The following is a 12,788-nucleotide window of genomic DNA, read 5'->3' on the forward strand; positions in this document are numbered from 1 at the left end:
TCCCGACAGCAGCTCCTGGGAAGGTCATAGAGCAGTGATGTCAAACCTTTTAGAGACCGAGTGCCCAAACTGCAACCCAAAACCCACTTATTTATTGCAAAGTGCCGACACAGCAATTTAACCAGAATACTACAGTCCAATAGTATATCTTCCATGTACTTTATCACTTATCTATAATAGCCTGCCTACATTCAGTGCCCTGTCTGTGCTGTTCATAGTGCACCCTGAGCTGCCAGGAGCAGTCTAAGGCATATTGGTACACTGTAGACTTTCCTGGCACCCCGACTGAGTACCTCCGTTTACGGATGCGCCTAGCGTTTCCTGAGGCTTCCAAGCACTCTGGCAGACACCACAATCACCAAACCGAAGAAGCAGATAAATCCTCTTGATGCATATGAATGCTGTAGGCAGTTGAATAGGAAACCATACGAATAGGTTTTCACTCCTAGCAGTCAAACTGGGACAGCATGCAATAAATCCTCCCCCAAGAATGAGACGACACTTCACCTTGAGGTTTAAAACAGGAACTGACTTTATTTGGACATAGCACACCTACTTTAAACCCCCCCCCAACAGCCTCATTTGCATACAATAGGGCACATGGAGGGCTATGGTACAAGGAAGGGTGTGGCCCGACAATAGCAAGGGCTGATGGAGGAGGGACAGGAAAAGGGGGAGGAGAAGAGGCACAGAACAGCAATGCCTTTAACATCACAGCAAGAGCAAGATACACACAGCCCACAATACATCGCAACACAATCTAACCGAACCCATAACAACATACACAATATTCAAGACAGCCCGAATGCAATCTGCTACACAGTCTCAAAGGCCATTGTTCCCAAAAGTCACATGTCCACGGATGGTCCCCTGTTGTATAGTTTAAAACTACTGCCCGATGTCTTTGTGCACCAAATACCGGCAAGATGGCACCGTGTAGAAAAGTCCAAACAGTGTCTGTGAGTTAAAAATGGCCGCCATCCATTGTTCTCACCATGTGCTTCATCCATTGTTCTCACCATGTGCCTCTGATACATGAAATGGTGGCCATCCAGTAACTCCACAGTATGTCCCCAGATGGTTCTTAAAAGGGCCATAATCCAGGGGCAGGAGGCGGGCAAACAGCCCCCTCCAAAACACCGTGGTGAAGTGGCTTTCGCCACATAGCGTATATTTTTTTCCTTTTTGTACTGAAATAGGCCATTAAACGCTTTCAAGACATATAACCGCTGCCGACGTGAACTGAGAATATATTTTTCTTTTTGTACTGAAATACAAAATAACACATATAACCGCAACACTGACTGACTGCTACCGCCACTACTTCCGTGAACCCCTGTACCACTACTTCCCGGGCAGGTAGGCTGCTGCGAAGCAGGTGGTCTACCCCGGGCACGTTTGGCTCCCGTCCTCCCACTGCTGCCACCCTGCTGACTCACTGCTGCCACCATGCTGACTCCCAGCAATGCTTTCAACACATATAACCGCCGATGTGAACTGAGAATATATTTTTCTTTTTGTACTGAAATAGGTGAGTAAACGCTTTCAGCGGAAAAAAATGCACCAGTGAAGTGTGTATATATTTTTCTTTCTGTACTGAAATAGGCCACTAAATGCCTTCAACACTTACAGTATAACTGCAGAAGTGAACTGAGAATATATTTTTATTTTTGTACTGCAATAGGCCAGTAAACACTTTTAGCAGAAATAAATGCACTAGTGAAGTGCATACCGTATTTTTCGCCCTATAAGACGCACCGGCCCCTAAGAGGCACCTAGGTTTTTCAGGAGGAAAATAAAAAAATATGTATTTTTAACCAAAAGGTGTGCTTTTGGTGCGTTTTGAACTAATGGTGGTCTTTGCATGACACTACTATGGGGGATCTGTGGATGGCACTGTTATGGGGGGGATCTCTGGGTGGCACTGTTATGGGGGATCTGTGGATGGCACTGTTATGGGGGATCTGTGGATGGCACTGTTATGGGGGGGATCTGAGGGGGGCACTGTTATGGGGGGGTGATCTGTGGATGGCACTGTTATGGGGGGGGTGATCTGTGGATGGCACTGCTATATATGTGTCACCCACAGATCCCCCACCCCATAACAGTGCCATCCACATATCCCCCACCCCATAATAGTGGCATCCACAAATGCCCTAATATACCGGAGCTAAACCTGTGGGAGGGGCCGGTGGCATGCAAATGCGGCGGGGCCAGTGCGGTCACTGTACTCCGGCCCCGCCGCTCACTCACTGCTTTATTGCCTAAACCTTTTATAATAATAACTTTAATTGAAGTTCCGATCCCCAGCCCCATCTGTACTACTTACTAAATGTCCTGTAGCAGGCAGAGCAGGGCGGGCGGCCAGCCGTAACTCACTGACGTCATGTGCCTGCGCTGCCTACTTTATGAATTTACTTTATCAATTTAAGTTATTGTTATAAAAGATTTAGGCATTAAGGAAGTGAGTGAGCAGCGGGGCCGGAGAACAGTGACCACACCGCCCCGCAGCATTTGCATAAAACCGGCCCCTCCAGCTGATACATCGCAGTCTGCGATGCTGAATCATCGTAGACTGCGATGTAAAATGGCAGCATCCGTCCCATAAGATGCAGGGGCATTTTCCCCTCACTTTTGGGGGGAAAAGTGCGTCTTATGGGGCAAAAAATACGGTATATATTTTTTTTCTGTACTGAAATAGGCCACTAAATGCTTTTGCCACAAATAAGTGCACCAGTGAAGTGCATATATCTTATTCTTTCTATAATGAAATAGGCCACTAAAAGCTTTTGCCACAAATAAGTGCACCAGTGAAGTGCGTATATTTTTTCTTTCTGTATGCTTTCAACACATAACCGCTGATGTGAACTGAAAATATATTTTTCTTTTTGCACTGAAATAGGCCAGTAAAGGCTTTCAGCAGAAATAAATGCACCAATGAAGTGCGTATATATTTTTCTTTCTGTACTGAAATATGCTACTAAACACTTTTGCCACAAATAAGTGCACCAGTGAAGTGCATATATTTTTTTCTTTCTATAATGAAATAGGCCACTAAACGCTTTCCCAGAAATAAGTGCACCAGTAAAAGTGCGTATATTTTTTTCTTTCTGTACTAAAATAGGCCACTAAACACTTTAGCCACAAATAACTGCACCAGTAAAGTGCGTATATTTTTTCTTTCTATAAGAAAATAGGCCACTAAATGCTTTTGCCACAAATAAGTGCACCAGTGAAGTGCGTATATGTTTTTATTTCTGTACTGAAATAGGCCACTAAATGCTTTGCCACAAATAAGTCCACCAGTGAAGTGCGTATATATTTTTCTTCTTTCTATAATGAAATAGGCCACTAAACCCTTTTGCCACAAATAAGTGCACCTGCGAAGTGTGTATATTTTTTCTTTCTATAATGAAATAGGCCACTAAACGCTTTTGCTACAAATAAGTTCACCAGTGAAGTGCGTGTATTTTTTTCTTTCTGTACGCTTTCAACACATATAACTGCAGAAGTGAACTGCATATATATTTTTCTTGTTTGAAAAGATATAAGCTACTAACGGCTTTCAACATAGCACATGCACTCCAAGAACAAATTGCTGGAATGACAGAGCTGTATAATGGCTATTTGGATCCCCAAATAATCTTTATCTGCACTTGTAAATTGCTTTTCTAGCACTGTCCATAGTTCCTTCTAACGTCTCTCCCTGCACTAAGATGCTGTGAAATGATTCCTCCCTATCCTTTCCCTGCACTTGTAAATCGCTTATATGGCACTGTCCCTAGTGCCTTCTGACGTCTCTCCCTGCACTAAGAAGAACGCTTAAAAATTGGCTGGCTGCTGATTGGCTGCATGCATGGCATTATGGGTCACCCCGCCCTCCCAGAGTTCCTTTCCCCATGTCCTCACACGTGTAGCCACCATTTTAGGAAAAATTGCTATTCGTTACCACGAAGCGCAAGGAAATTCGCATTCGTTGTGAATCAAATTTTTCCTGAAATTCGGATCAAATTTCTCTTCGTCTGATTCGATTCGCTCATCTCTAGTACTGACCTGGGGAATAAAGAGCACAAGTCAGTTTCACTGCTTAGTGAGCGCCGTAAAAACAAAAGGGCACATTTATTAAGACCGGCATTTTAGACACCGGTCTTAATAAAGGCGCAGTCCTCTCTATAACTTTGGCACATCCAGTGCCAGTTCTAAATGTAAGACAGCTCCCTAGCTGTCTTACATTTAGACAATTTTCATACGACTAAAACAGGAGTAGAAAATGGTAAATGAGAGGGGCCATCTGCCCACGCCACGCCCACAATTTTAGAACTGGCATGAGCGGGGCGAAGTCGCATATAGCAGCGCAACTGCGTATTTCAGCTTATTAAATGACCTCCAAAATCTGATTTGAAAGCTTTCAGATATCTCAATCAAGTGGAAGATACATCTCATTGTTTATGCCACATCATCATACATAACACTGAACATAAAGAATATAGTGCAGCAGGGTGGCGGTGCCCCCCCAAATAAATGTGTTAGAATAAGCATAAAAGATGTTCGACTTTATTTTATTTGTTGTACTATTATTGCGCTACTATATTTCACAGTGCATTAAATACATTAGCATCATACTGTCCCCAGAGGAGCTCACAATCTAAGTTCCCTATCAGTATGTCTTTTGGAGCGTGGGAGAAAATCCCAAAACTTGAAGGAACATGGGTAGAACATACAAACTAGTCAAGCTAGGATAAAAAGTGATAACCAAGTTTTATTCCATAAAAATCCACAAAGTGCCAGCTGTGGCACTTTTCTCACCCAGCATGGGTATATGTAAAATGACACCCCAAAACACATTCCCCAACTTCTCCTGAGTACGGCGATACCAGATGTGTCACACTTTTTTGCTGCCAAGGTGGGCAAAGGGGCACATATTCCAAAGTGCACCTTTCGGATTTCACCGGTCATTTTTTACAGATTGTGATTGCAAAGTACTTCTCACACATATGGGCCCCTAAATTGCCAGGGCAGTATAACTACGCCACAAGTGACCCCATTTTGGAAAGAAGACACCCCAAGGTATTCCGTGAGGGGCATGGCGAGTTCCTAGAATTTTTTATTTTTTGTCGCAAGTTAGTGGAATATGAGACTTTGTAAGGAAAAAAGAGAAAAAAAAAAAATCATTTTCCGCTAACTTGTGACAAAAAATAAAAAATTCTAGGAACTCGCCATGCCCCTCACGGAATACCTTGGGGTGTCTTCTTTCCAAAATGGGGTCACTTGTGGCGTAGTTATACTGCCCTGGCAATTTAGGGGCCCAAATGTGTGAGAAGTACCTTGCAATCAAAATGTGTAAAAAATGGCCTGCAAAATCTGAAAGGTGCACTTTGGAATATGTGCCCCTTTGCCCACCTTGGCAGCAAAAAAGTGTGACACATCTGGTATCGCCGTACTCAGGAGAAGTTGGGGAATGTGTTTTGGGGTGTCATTTTACATATACCCATGCTGGATGAGAGAAATATCTTGGCAAAAGACAACTTTTCCCATTTTTTTTATACAAAGTTGGCATTTGACCAAAAAGATATTTTTCTCACCCAGCATGGGTATATGTAAAATGACACCCCAAAACACATTCCCCAACTTCTCCTGAGTACGGCGATACCAGATGTGTCACACTTTTTTGCTGCCAAGGTGGGCAAAAGGGCACATATTCCAAAGTGCACCTTTTGGATTTCACCGGTCATTTTTTACACATTTTGATTGCAAAGTTCTTCTCACACATTTGGGCCCCTAAATTGCCAGGGCAGTATAACTACCCCACAAGTGACCCCATTTTGGAAAGAAGACACCCCAAGAAATTCTGTGAGGGGCATGGTGAGTTCCTAGAATTTTTTATTTTTTGTCGCAAGTTAGTGGAATATGAGACTTTGTAAGAAAAAATAAAAAATAAAAAATCATCATCATTTTCCGCTAACTTGTGACAAAAAATAAAAAGTTCTATGAACTCACTATGCCCATCAGCGAATACTTTAGAGTGTCTACTTTCCGAAATGGGGTCATTTGTGGGGTTTTTCTACTGTTTGGGCATTGTAGAACCTCAGGAAACATGACAGGTGCTCAGAAAGTCAGAGCTGTTTCAAAAAGCGGAAATTCACATTTTTGTACCATAGTTTGTAAATGCTATAACTTTTACCCAAACCATTTTTTTTTTGCCCAAACATTTTTTTTTTTATCAAAGACATGTAGAACAATAAATTTGGCGAAAAATTTATATATGGATGTCGTTTTTTTTGCAAAATTTTACAGCTGAAAGTGAAAAATGTCATTTTTTTGCAAAAAAATCGTTAAATTTTTATTAATAACAAAAAAAGTAAAAATGCCAGCAGCAATGAATTACCACCAAATGAAAGCTCTATTAGTGAGAAGAAAAGGAGGTAAAATTCATTTGTATGGTAAGTTGCATGACCGAGCGATAAACGGTGAAAGGAGTGTAGTGCCGAAGTGTAAAAAGTGCTCTGGTCATGAAGGGGGTTTCACCCAGTGGGGCTGAAGTGGTTAAATTCAGGAAGCCATCTGGCTACTGGCCAGGTGCATAAGTACCTGATGCCCCATCAGATTATTATGTACCTGGCCAGCGGCCATAAGGAGGGCTTGGGCAGCCTCCTGAGGATCAGCCCACCAGGAAAGTGTATATGGTCAGTCCGCCCCACTGTCCCTGCAGAGATATAGAGGTGTGTCCTAAGGAGGAGAGCTGGTATCTTTTTTATTTCCAGAAAATAAGAAATCCCAGCCTGGTAAGTGAACCAAAATAGATGTAGCAGGGCTGAGGCTGGGATTTGGCATCATATCAACTTGACAATTAGATTTGCATGTGGAAACGTTATCAAATGTTCTTTAATATCTGCCATCTGCTGTAACAACCATCCGAAAGGAACAGTGCCCTTCCTATAACAGGCACCTGTGTTCTCACCACTAGAATATGATCGGCCCATGGAGTCTTGAATGAAGCTTCTTATCACGGCTGGGGGTCATGTTTCTTTGTGACTCACTGCTGATGCTAAAACAAGCATGGAGCCAAATATTTTTTGTTGCTACGTTACAGCTATTTATTTTGCAGGCAAATTAAGATAGGAGCTGCTTCATGCCATTCCGTGGATAAGAAGCTATTCTGATGTCAGAAGGTACAGTGTTTGCACTAATGTGTTATTTCTCACATTTTCATCCCTTTCCTGTCTGCACAGGTCAAGGAGGCGGCCAGTACATCTCGTTTGAGGATTGCCAGTGGCACAGCGACTGCTTCGCCTGTTCAAAATGCAAAGCCTCCCTTGTTGGCCAAAGATTCCTCTCGGAGCAAAGCCAAATATTCTGCACTGAGTGTGGCCAGGACATGTAGATGGATATGTCCGAGTGCAACATTTCATAGGGCATTTCATATTTTTACATGTCGCTAAAAAAAATGTTTTGCACTGAATGCTTAATGTATTTAATGTGAACCTACGCTTGTGGGCAACACATCAACTGCGTGGAGCACTGAAAAGTAATGCATTTAGTATCAATACATATTACACAACTATTTTTGTTATTTTTGCTGCCCACTCTTGGTTGCCTCATAGTTTTTAATAGTGCCGACCTTCCAGAGTAGTGAGGAAGGGCTGGTGACATTTTTATCCTACATGCTCTATGTGTGCACAGTGCGGGCCGCGCACTAGATCATATACAAGGAGAATAATGGTATGGGAAATGAGTGTTTGCCTTAGTGGTCATTGTAGAGTCTGGCTTTTCTGATCAAATACAGTATGCTAGAGAAAAAAAAACTATGTCTCATCTTTTTTAATTAGCTTCCTTTAATTACCTTCATACAGTGAAAGCAGACATTTTGTGAACTTTATGTAGTAATTAGTGTTGAGCGAATCCGAATTTAAGGGAAAATTGAATTAGCTGCGAAGCTGAATTTCCTCGTGCTTCGTAGTGAATTGATTTTCCCTGAAATGTTGTAAAAAGCAAAAAAAATAAAAATCATACTTACCTCCATTTGCTCGTGACGGGTTGGCCGTCACCATCTTGATTGAAGATCTTGCACAAAATCCTGTACATACGTATGACGTCATAACGCCTGCCAACGTGATGACATCATCACGGGCCGCATGAGATTTCACACCAGATCTTCTATCAAGATGGCGACGGCTGGCCTGTTGCGAGGAAATGGATGAGGTAAGTCTGATGTAATTATTTTTTTCAATTTTACACTGTAATATTGCTGTCAGATGCCTCAATCAGTTATGAACGCGGCATCTGAGGGGTACAACGACGGGGAGCGGCGCAATCGTTGCTCCCTGTCATTGCACCCACTACTAATGCACTTTGTGACAAAGTAATTTGCTTTGTGACAAAGTAATTTGTCACAAAGCAAATTTTTTTGTAAAATTCAGCAAATCTAATTAACACCAGTGTTAACATTAACACTAGTAGTAATTACTTTTAGAGATTCTGGGGAGATCCAATCAAAATGATCTTACGTTATGACATAGATCTACATGAGAACATCATGCTTGTGAAGTCACCATTTAATGAAAAGGGTTGGTTAATATTAATATTTGGATAGTGAGCGTGCTGGTCACATGATATAATCGTGGACCGGAATGGAGCTGAAAATTGATCAAAGTGCACACTAAGAGAGGCGAAGAGTGGAGTGCATCTCAGTACCAGACGCAGCCCATGGGAAAGAGTGATACAGTAAAAAAGCAGACCCATTTTTGTAATCCTATGAAACGATTTTGCCCTGGACATCTGTATTTGGTACAAGCGTCCCCTGGTGATAAGCTGATCACAGACATCTATCTGCTGGAAGCAATCAGTGATCTGTGGGGGAACTTCTCAGCAAGTGTTCAAATCCACTGCAGTGCCTCCACAGGAGAAACAAAGTATTACACAAAATCTATTGAAATTATTGTACTAGATCAAAGTGAACTAGAGACTTTTCTAAGTAAACACTGATGAGGCTGGTGTACTTACTTTGAAATGCAAAGTTAATATGGCTGTATAATGGTTTTTAAGTTTTCTTGCCTCATAATATCAGATTATTATTATTATTATGGAATTTTAATATGGATTATCATAGCAAGTAGTGATGAGCATAAAAGTTCATTGTAATATTGTACGGAGCGGTACCAAGGTTTTTTACAGTAATAATTAATTCCCAAAGTTATTACACAAAGTTTAACGTGACTTCGCAAATGAATACCTTCGACTCATTGGAGCCAATACCTTCTAATAGTTCCCGCTCCATACAATATTACAACAAATTTTTATGCGAATCGACTTCGAATGAAGCATCTGAAGTCTATCCGCTCATCCCTAATAGTAAGTACACTAGTTTCATCAAGTCTTAGCTGTATATACTCATGTATGCAGTTTGTATTGTAAAATCTGCTTCTGTTTTAAGGCCTTTCCCTATGGTCTGAGATAACAGACTTCATCATTATCTAATCTCCCATTTAAGGAAAATTGGTAATAGCTACTTAAAATATTGTTTAATTAGATTTATTGCTGTGCACATTTAGGTGACAATTTATCATGAGGGAAATATTTGAGGTCAGTTTTGCAGAAGCTTGCATCAACGTACCTTGCGGCAAATTTTGCCTGCTGTTTGTTACATTTGGTGCATCCTTAAACCTATCATTTTTGTCTAGAGATTCTAGTCTAGTACGTGGAGCAGCAAGGTGCTGAGTACGATATTACTTGCAACATTTTGATGGCAAAATGCTGGTGCACCAGGTTTTATAAGTGGCCCCCTTAGGACCCATTCAGACAACCATATATTTCTCTACGCCTCTGTTTCAATGGGGCCACAAAAGATGCGGACAGCACACCACATTCTGCTCACATCCGTATCTTTGTTCCAGGCAACACAAAAAAGATTTCTGTATTTGTGGACAAGTATAGGCATTTCTATCATGGAGAAGAATGGTCCGTTCTGTAAAACGCGGAAGGTACACAGCTGGAATCTGTGTTTTGCGGATCTGCTAAAACAGATATGGTCTTGTGAATGAGCGCAAAGTGTTTTACATTTTTGACTTTTGCATCCTACAGTGAATTAAGCATGTCAAATATTTGAACAATCTAAAAAAAAAAACAGGGTTTGTGAAGCAGTTTTTTGTATTGTCACTCTAGCCTTCCTAGTAGCTCCCTTCATATCATGTTAAAAGTTCTAGAAAATCGGTAACGCTTGGCACTGAACCCTGCATATAATGCAATGTGAAATGAAAGTCAGTGGAGAGGATTTTAAATAATGGCAATTAGACTACAGTCATTTCCATTTGCTGTCACTTTTGACCTTAGTCTGCGTGATTAGGGTTTGTTTAGCTAGGGGAACATGAGTTATGATTGGAGGATATAAGTAGACATGTTACATAATAAGAGGCTATTAGAAGAAGGCGTAGAAAGAAAAGATGTAATAGGAAACTTGAGTCAATGTTATTTCTGAACATAATATAAATCCAGCAGTGAATACTTATGTATTAGGCTGCTATGCTGCTTTATTTGGATATTAAGGTATGAATTGTACTGCTTGAACACGCCACAACCAAACTTGCCTAAAGTAGAATTCATACAGTTTACTACAGAAACATCATATTCTGTCACATTATATCTGCCACTGTACAAACATACATTGTTGCTGCAACAAGAGGGCGTGTTTTCTTGGGGCATTATATATGCCATAATGGGCCACTGCCACATTGTATCATAGGCAAACCAAGGATTTGATAACCCAAATAATATACAGATTTATCATCACAAACTTCATATATTACTACATATTACTATAACACTAACTCTGCTTGCAGTGCTCTAGGGCTAGGCAACAAATGTCACCATGTAATCCTAGCCTAAATACTACTGTCTATTAGCCTGTCTGCTGGGTCCTGAAACATAGCCCTGATCATACTGTGTGTTTCAGCACATTGATCACATACACAAACGATTATTGCTATCCTTTTACACCTTCTGCCTTCCCTATTTACAATGCATATTTTCTTTGTCTACTGTCTTGTTATTAGTTAGCGCAGACATTTCTGCAACAGGCCGCAGAGAGCAGCATACAGTTACATGTGACCCTACAGCAATTAAGTGATGGATCTTCATCAAAATCTTACTATACACCTAGAGCAGGGACACTCAACCTGCGGCCCTCCATCTGTTGTAAAACTACAACTCCCACCATGCCCTTCTGTAGGCTGATAGCTGTAGGCTGTCCGGGAATGATGGGAGTTGTAGTTTTTCAACAGCTGGAGGGCCACAGGTTGAGCATGCCTGATCTAGAGCATCTCTGTCAGGTCTCCTATGCTGCCCATGCTCGAGTATACATACAGTAGCTTTCAATTTCATTTAAAAACACAAATGTAAAATCACAAAATGCAATCGCACACTGCAACCAGCACTCTGCCCTGCCTTTATGCTGGATGCTGAATAAGGCATTGGTGTACATTTTGGCCAAAGCGTAATAAGCCACTCACCACGTCAAGGTCGCCTTCATGAGTGGTCCCTAACACTAGTTCCTACCTTTTATGGGCCATGACCGCCACATAAAGTCCAGGGAGCGCAGGTACAGCATGCACGCCAAGCACACTCTGCTTTTAACCCCGTCCGGTGCCATTACAGCTTTCATCGGATCCAGGGATGCAAGTACCAACATGCATGCTGAGCCCACTATATACTTCTCCTGGAGCCTAATGGCTACTGGTAGGTGCTGTATAAGCAGACTCAGTTTTATACTGACTTTAAAAACCAGCCTCCAGGGGGCAGATTAACTGGACAGGTGTGCATGACTGCTTGGAGATCGCCACGCCTCCAATACGTACTACAAGGAGAAAAATATGGAAAATTTCAGCCCGCACAACCCCTAGCAATCTCTATTTCGCCACAGCAATCTGCACCTGCTAGGGGTTGTGCGGGCTGAAATTTTCCATATTTTTCAATTTCATTTAGTAGTTGAAATGCCCCAGGATTCATTAAGACAGTCAGTAAGTCCTGCTTGCTCCCATCCACATGCTGGAATTTACTGATTTCCTTATGTGATTATATATATATATATATATATATATATATATATATAATGTATGCAGTTGCAGTTGCAGAGAGAGCTGAGCCTCTAGGAGTAACAGCAACACCACCGGTGCTCCTAGAAGCTCAAGCCATTCACTTTTCCTCTGCCTAAAATGCCCACTGTAATGAATTGTTCTGGTGCAACCTATGCTCGTATGGTAAGATAGCTTCCTTCATCACTTGTGTATTACTATGATTATGTGTCCATTATTTACATGCTGACATTGTGACCAGCTGTAGGGGCTGTATGTATGCTTTATTCTCTTTCAATAAATGATACATTACAGTATGTGTGGACTTCCTTTATCCAGATTCCTTCAGACAGATCAGGCGCAAGGTGTAGGAGCACACAGATCAGGAAAAGATAGGTGATCAGGCACAAGGTGTAGGAGCAGACAGATCAGGAAAGAACAGGTGAGCAGGTGCACGGTGTAGGGGCAGACAGATCAAGAGAGAAGAGGTGAGCAGGCACAAGGTTTAGGGGCAAACAGATCAGGAGAGAACAGGTGAGCGGGAACAAGGTGTAGGAGCAGACAGGTCAGGAGAAGACAGGTGAGCAGGCACAAGGTATAGGAGCAGACAGATCAGGAGAAGATAGGTGAGAGGTGAGCAGGCACAAGGTGTAGGAGCAGACAGGTCAGGAGAAGATAGGTGAGCAGGCACAAGGTGTAGGAGCAGACAGATCTGGAGAAGATAGG

General features: G+C 41.9%; 1 protein-coding gene across 1 annotated transcript in view; it reads left to right on the forward strand.

The window, feature by feature from the left end:
* Positions 1 to 11,519, forward strand: part of FHL5 (four and a half LIM domains 5) — an 83,618-nt gene extending 72,099 nt beyond the window's left edge. The window contains exon 6 of the mRNA XM_044290167.1: positions 7,230 to 11,519. Coding sequence (XP_044146102.1) covers positions 7,230 to 7,381 — 152 coding nt within the window. The 3' untranslated portion in view covers positions 7,382 to 11,519. The remainder of the gene's footprint in view (positions 1 to 7,229) is intronic.
* Positions 11,520 to 12,788: the final 1,269 nt, after the last annotated feature.

The sequence above is a fragment of the Bufo gargarizans genome, chromosome 4 (assembly GCF_014858855.1).
Source record: "Bufo gargarizans isolate SCDJY-AF-19 chromosome 4, ASM1485885v1, whole genome shotgun sequence".
NCBI lineage: Eukaryota > Metazoa > Chordata > Amphibia > Anura > Bufonidae > Bufo > Bufo gargarizans.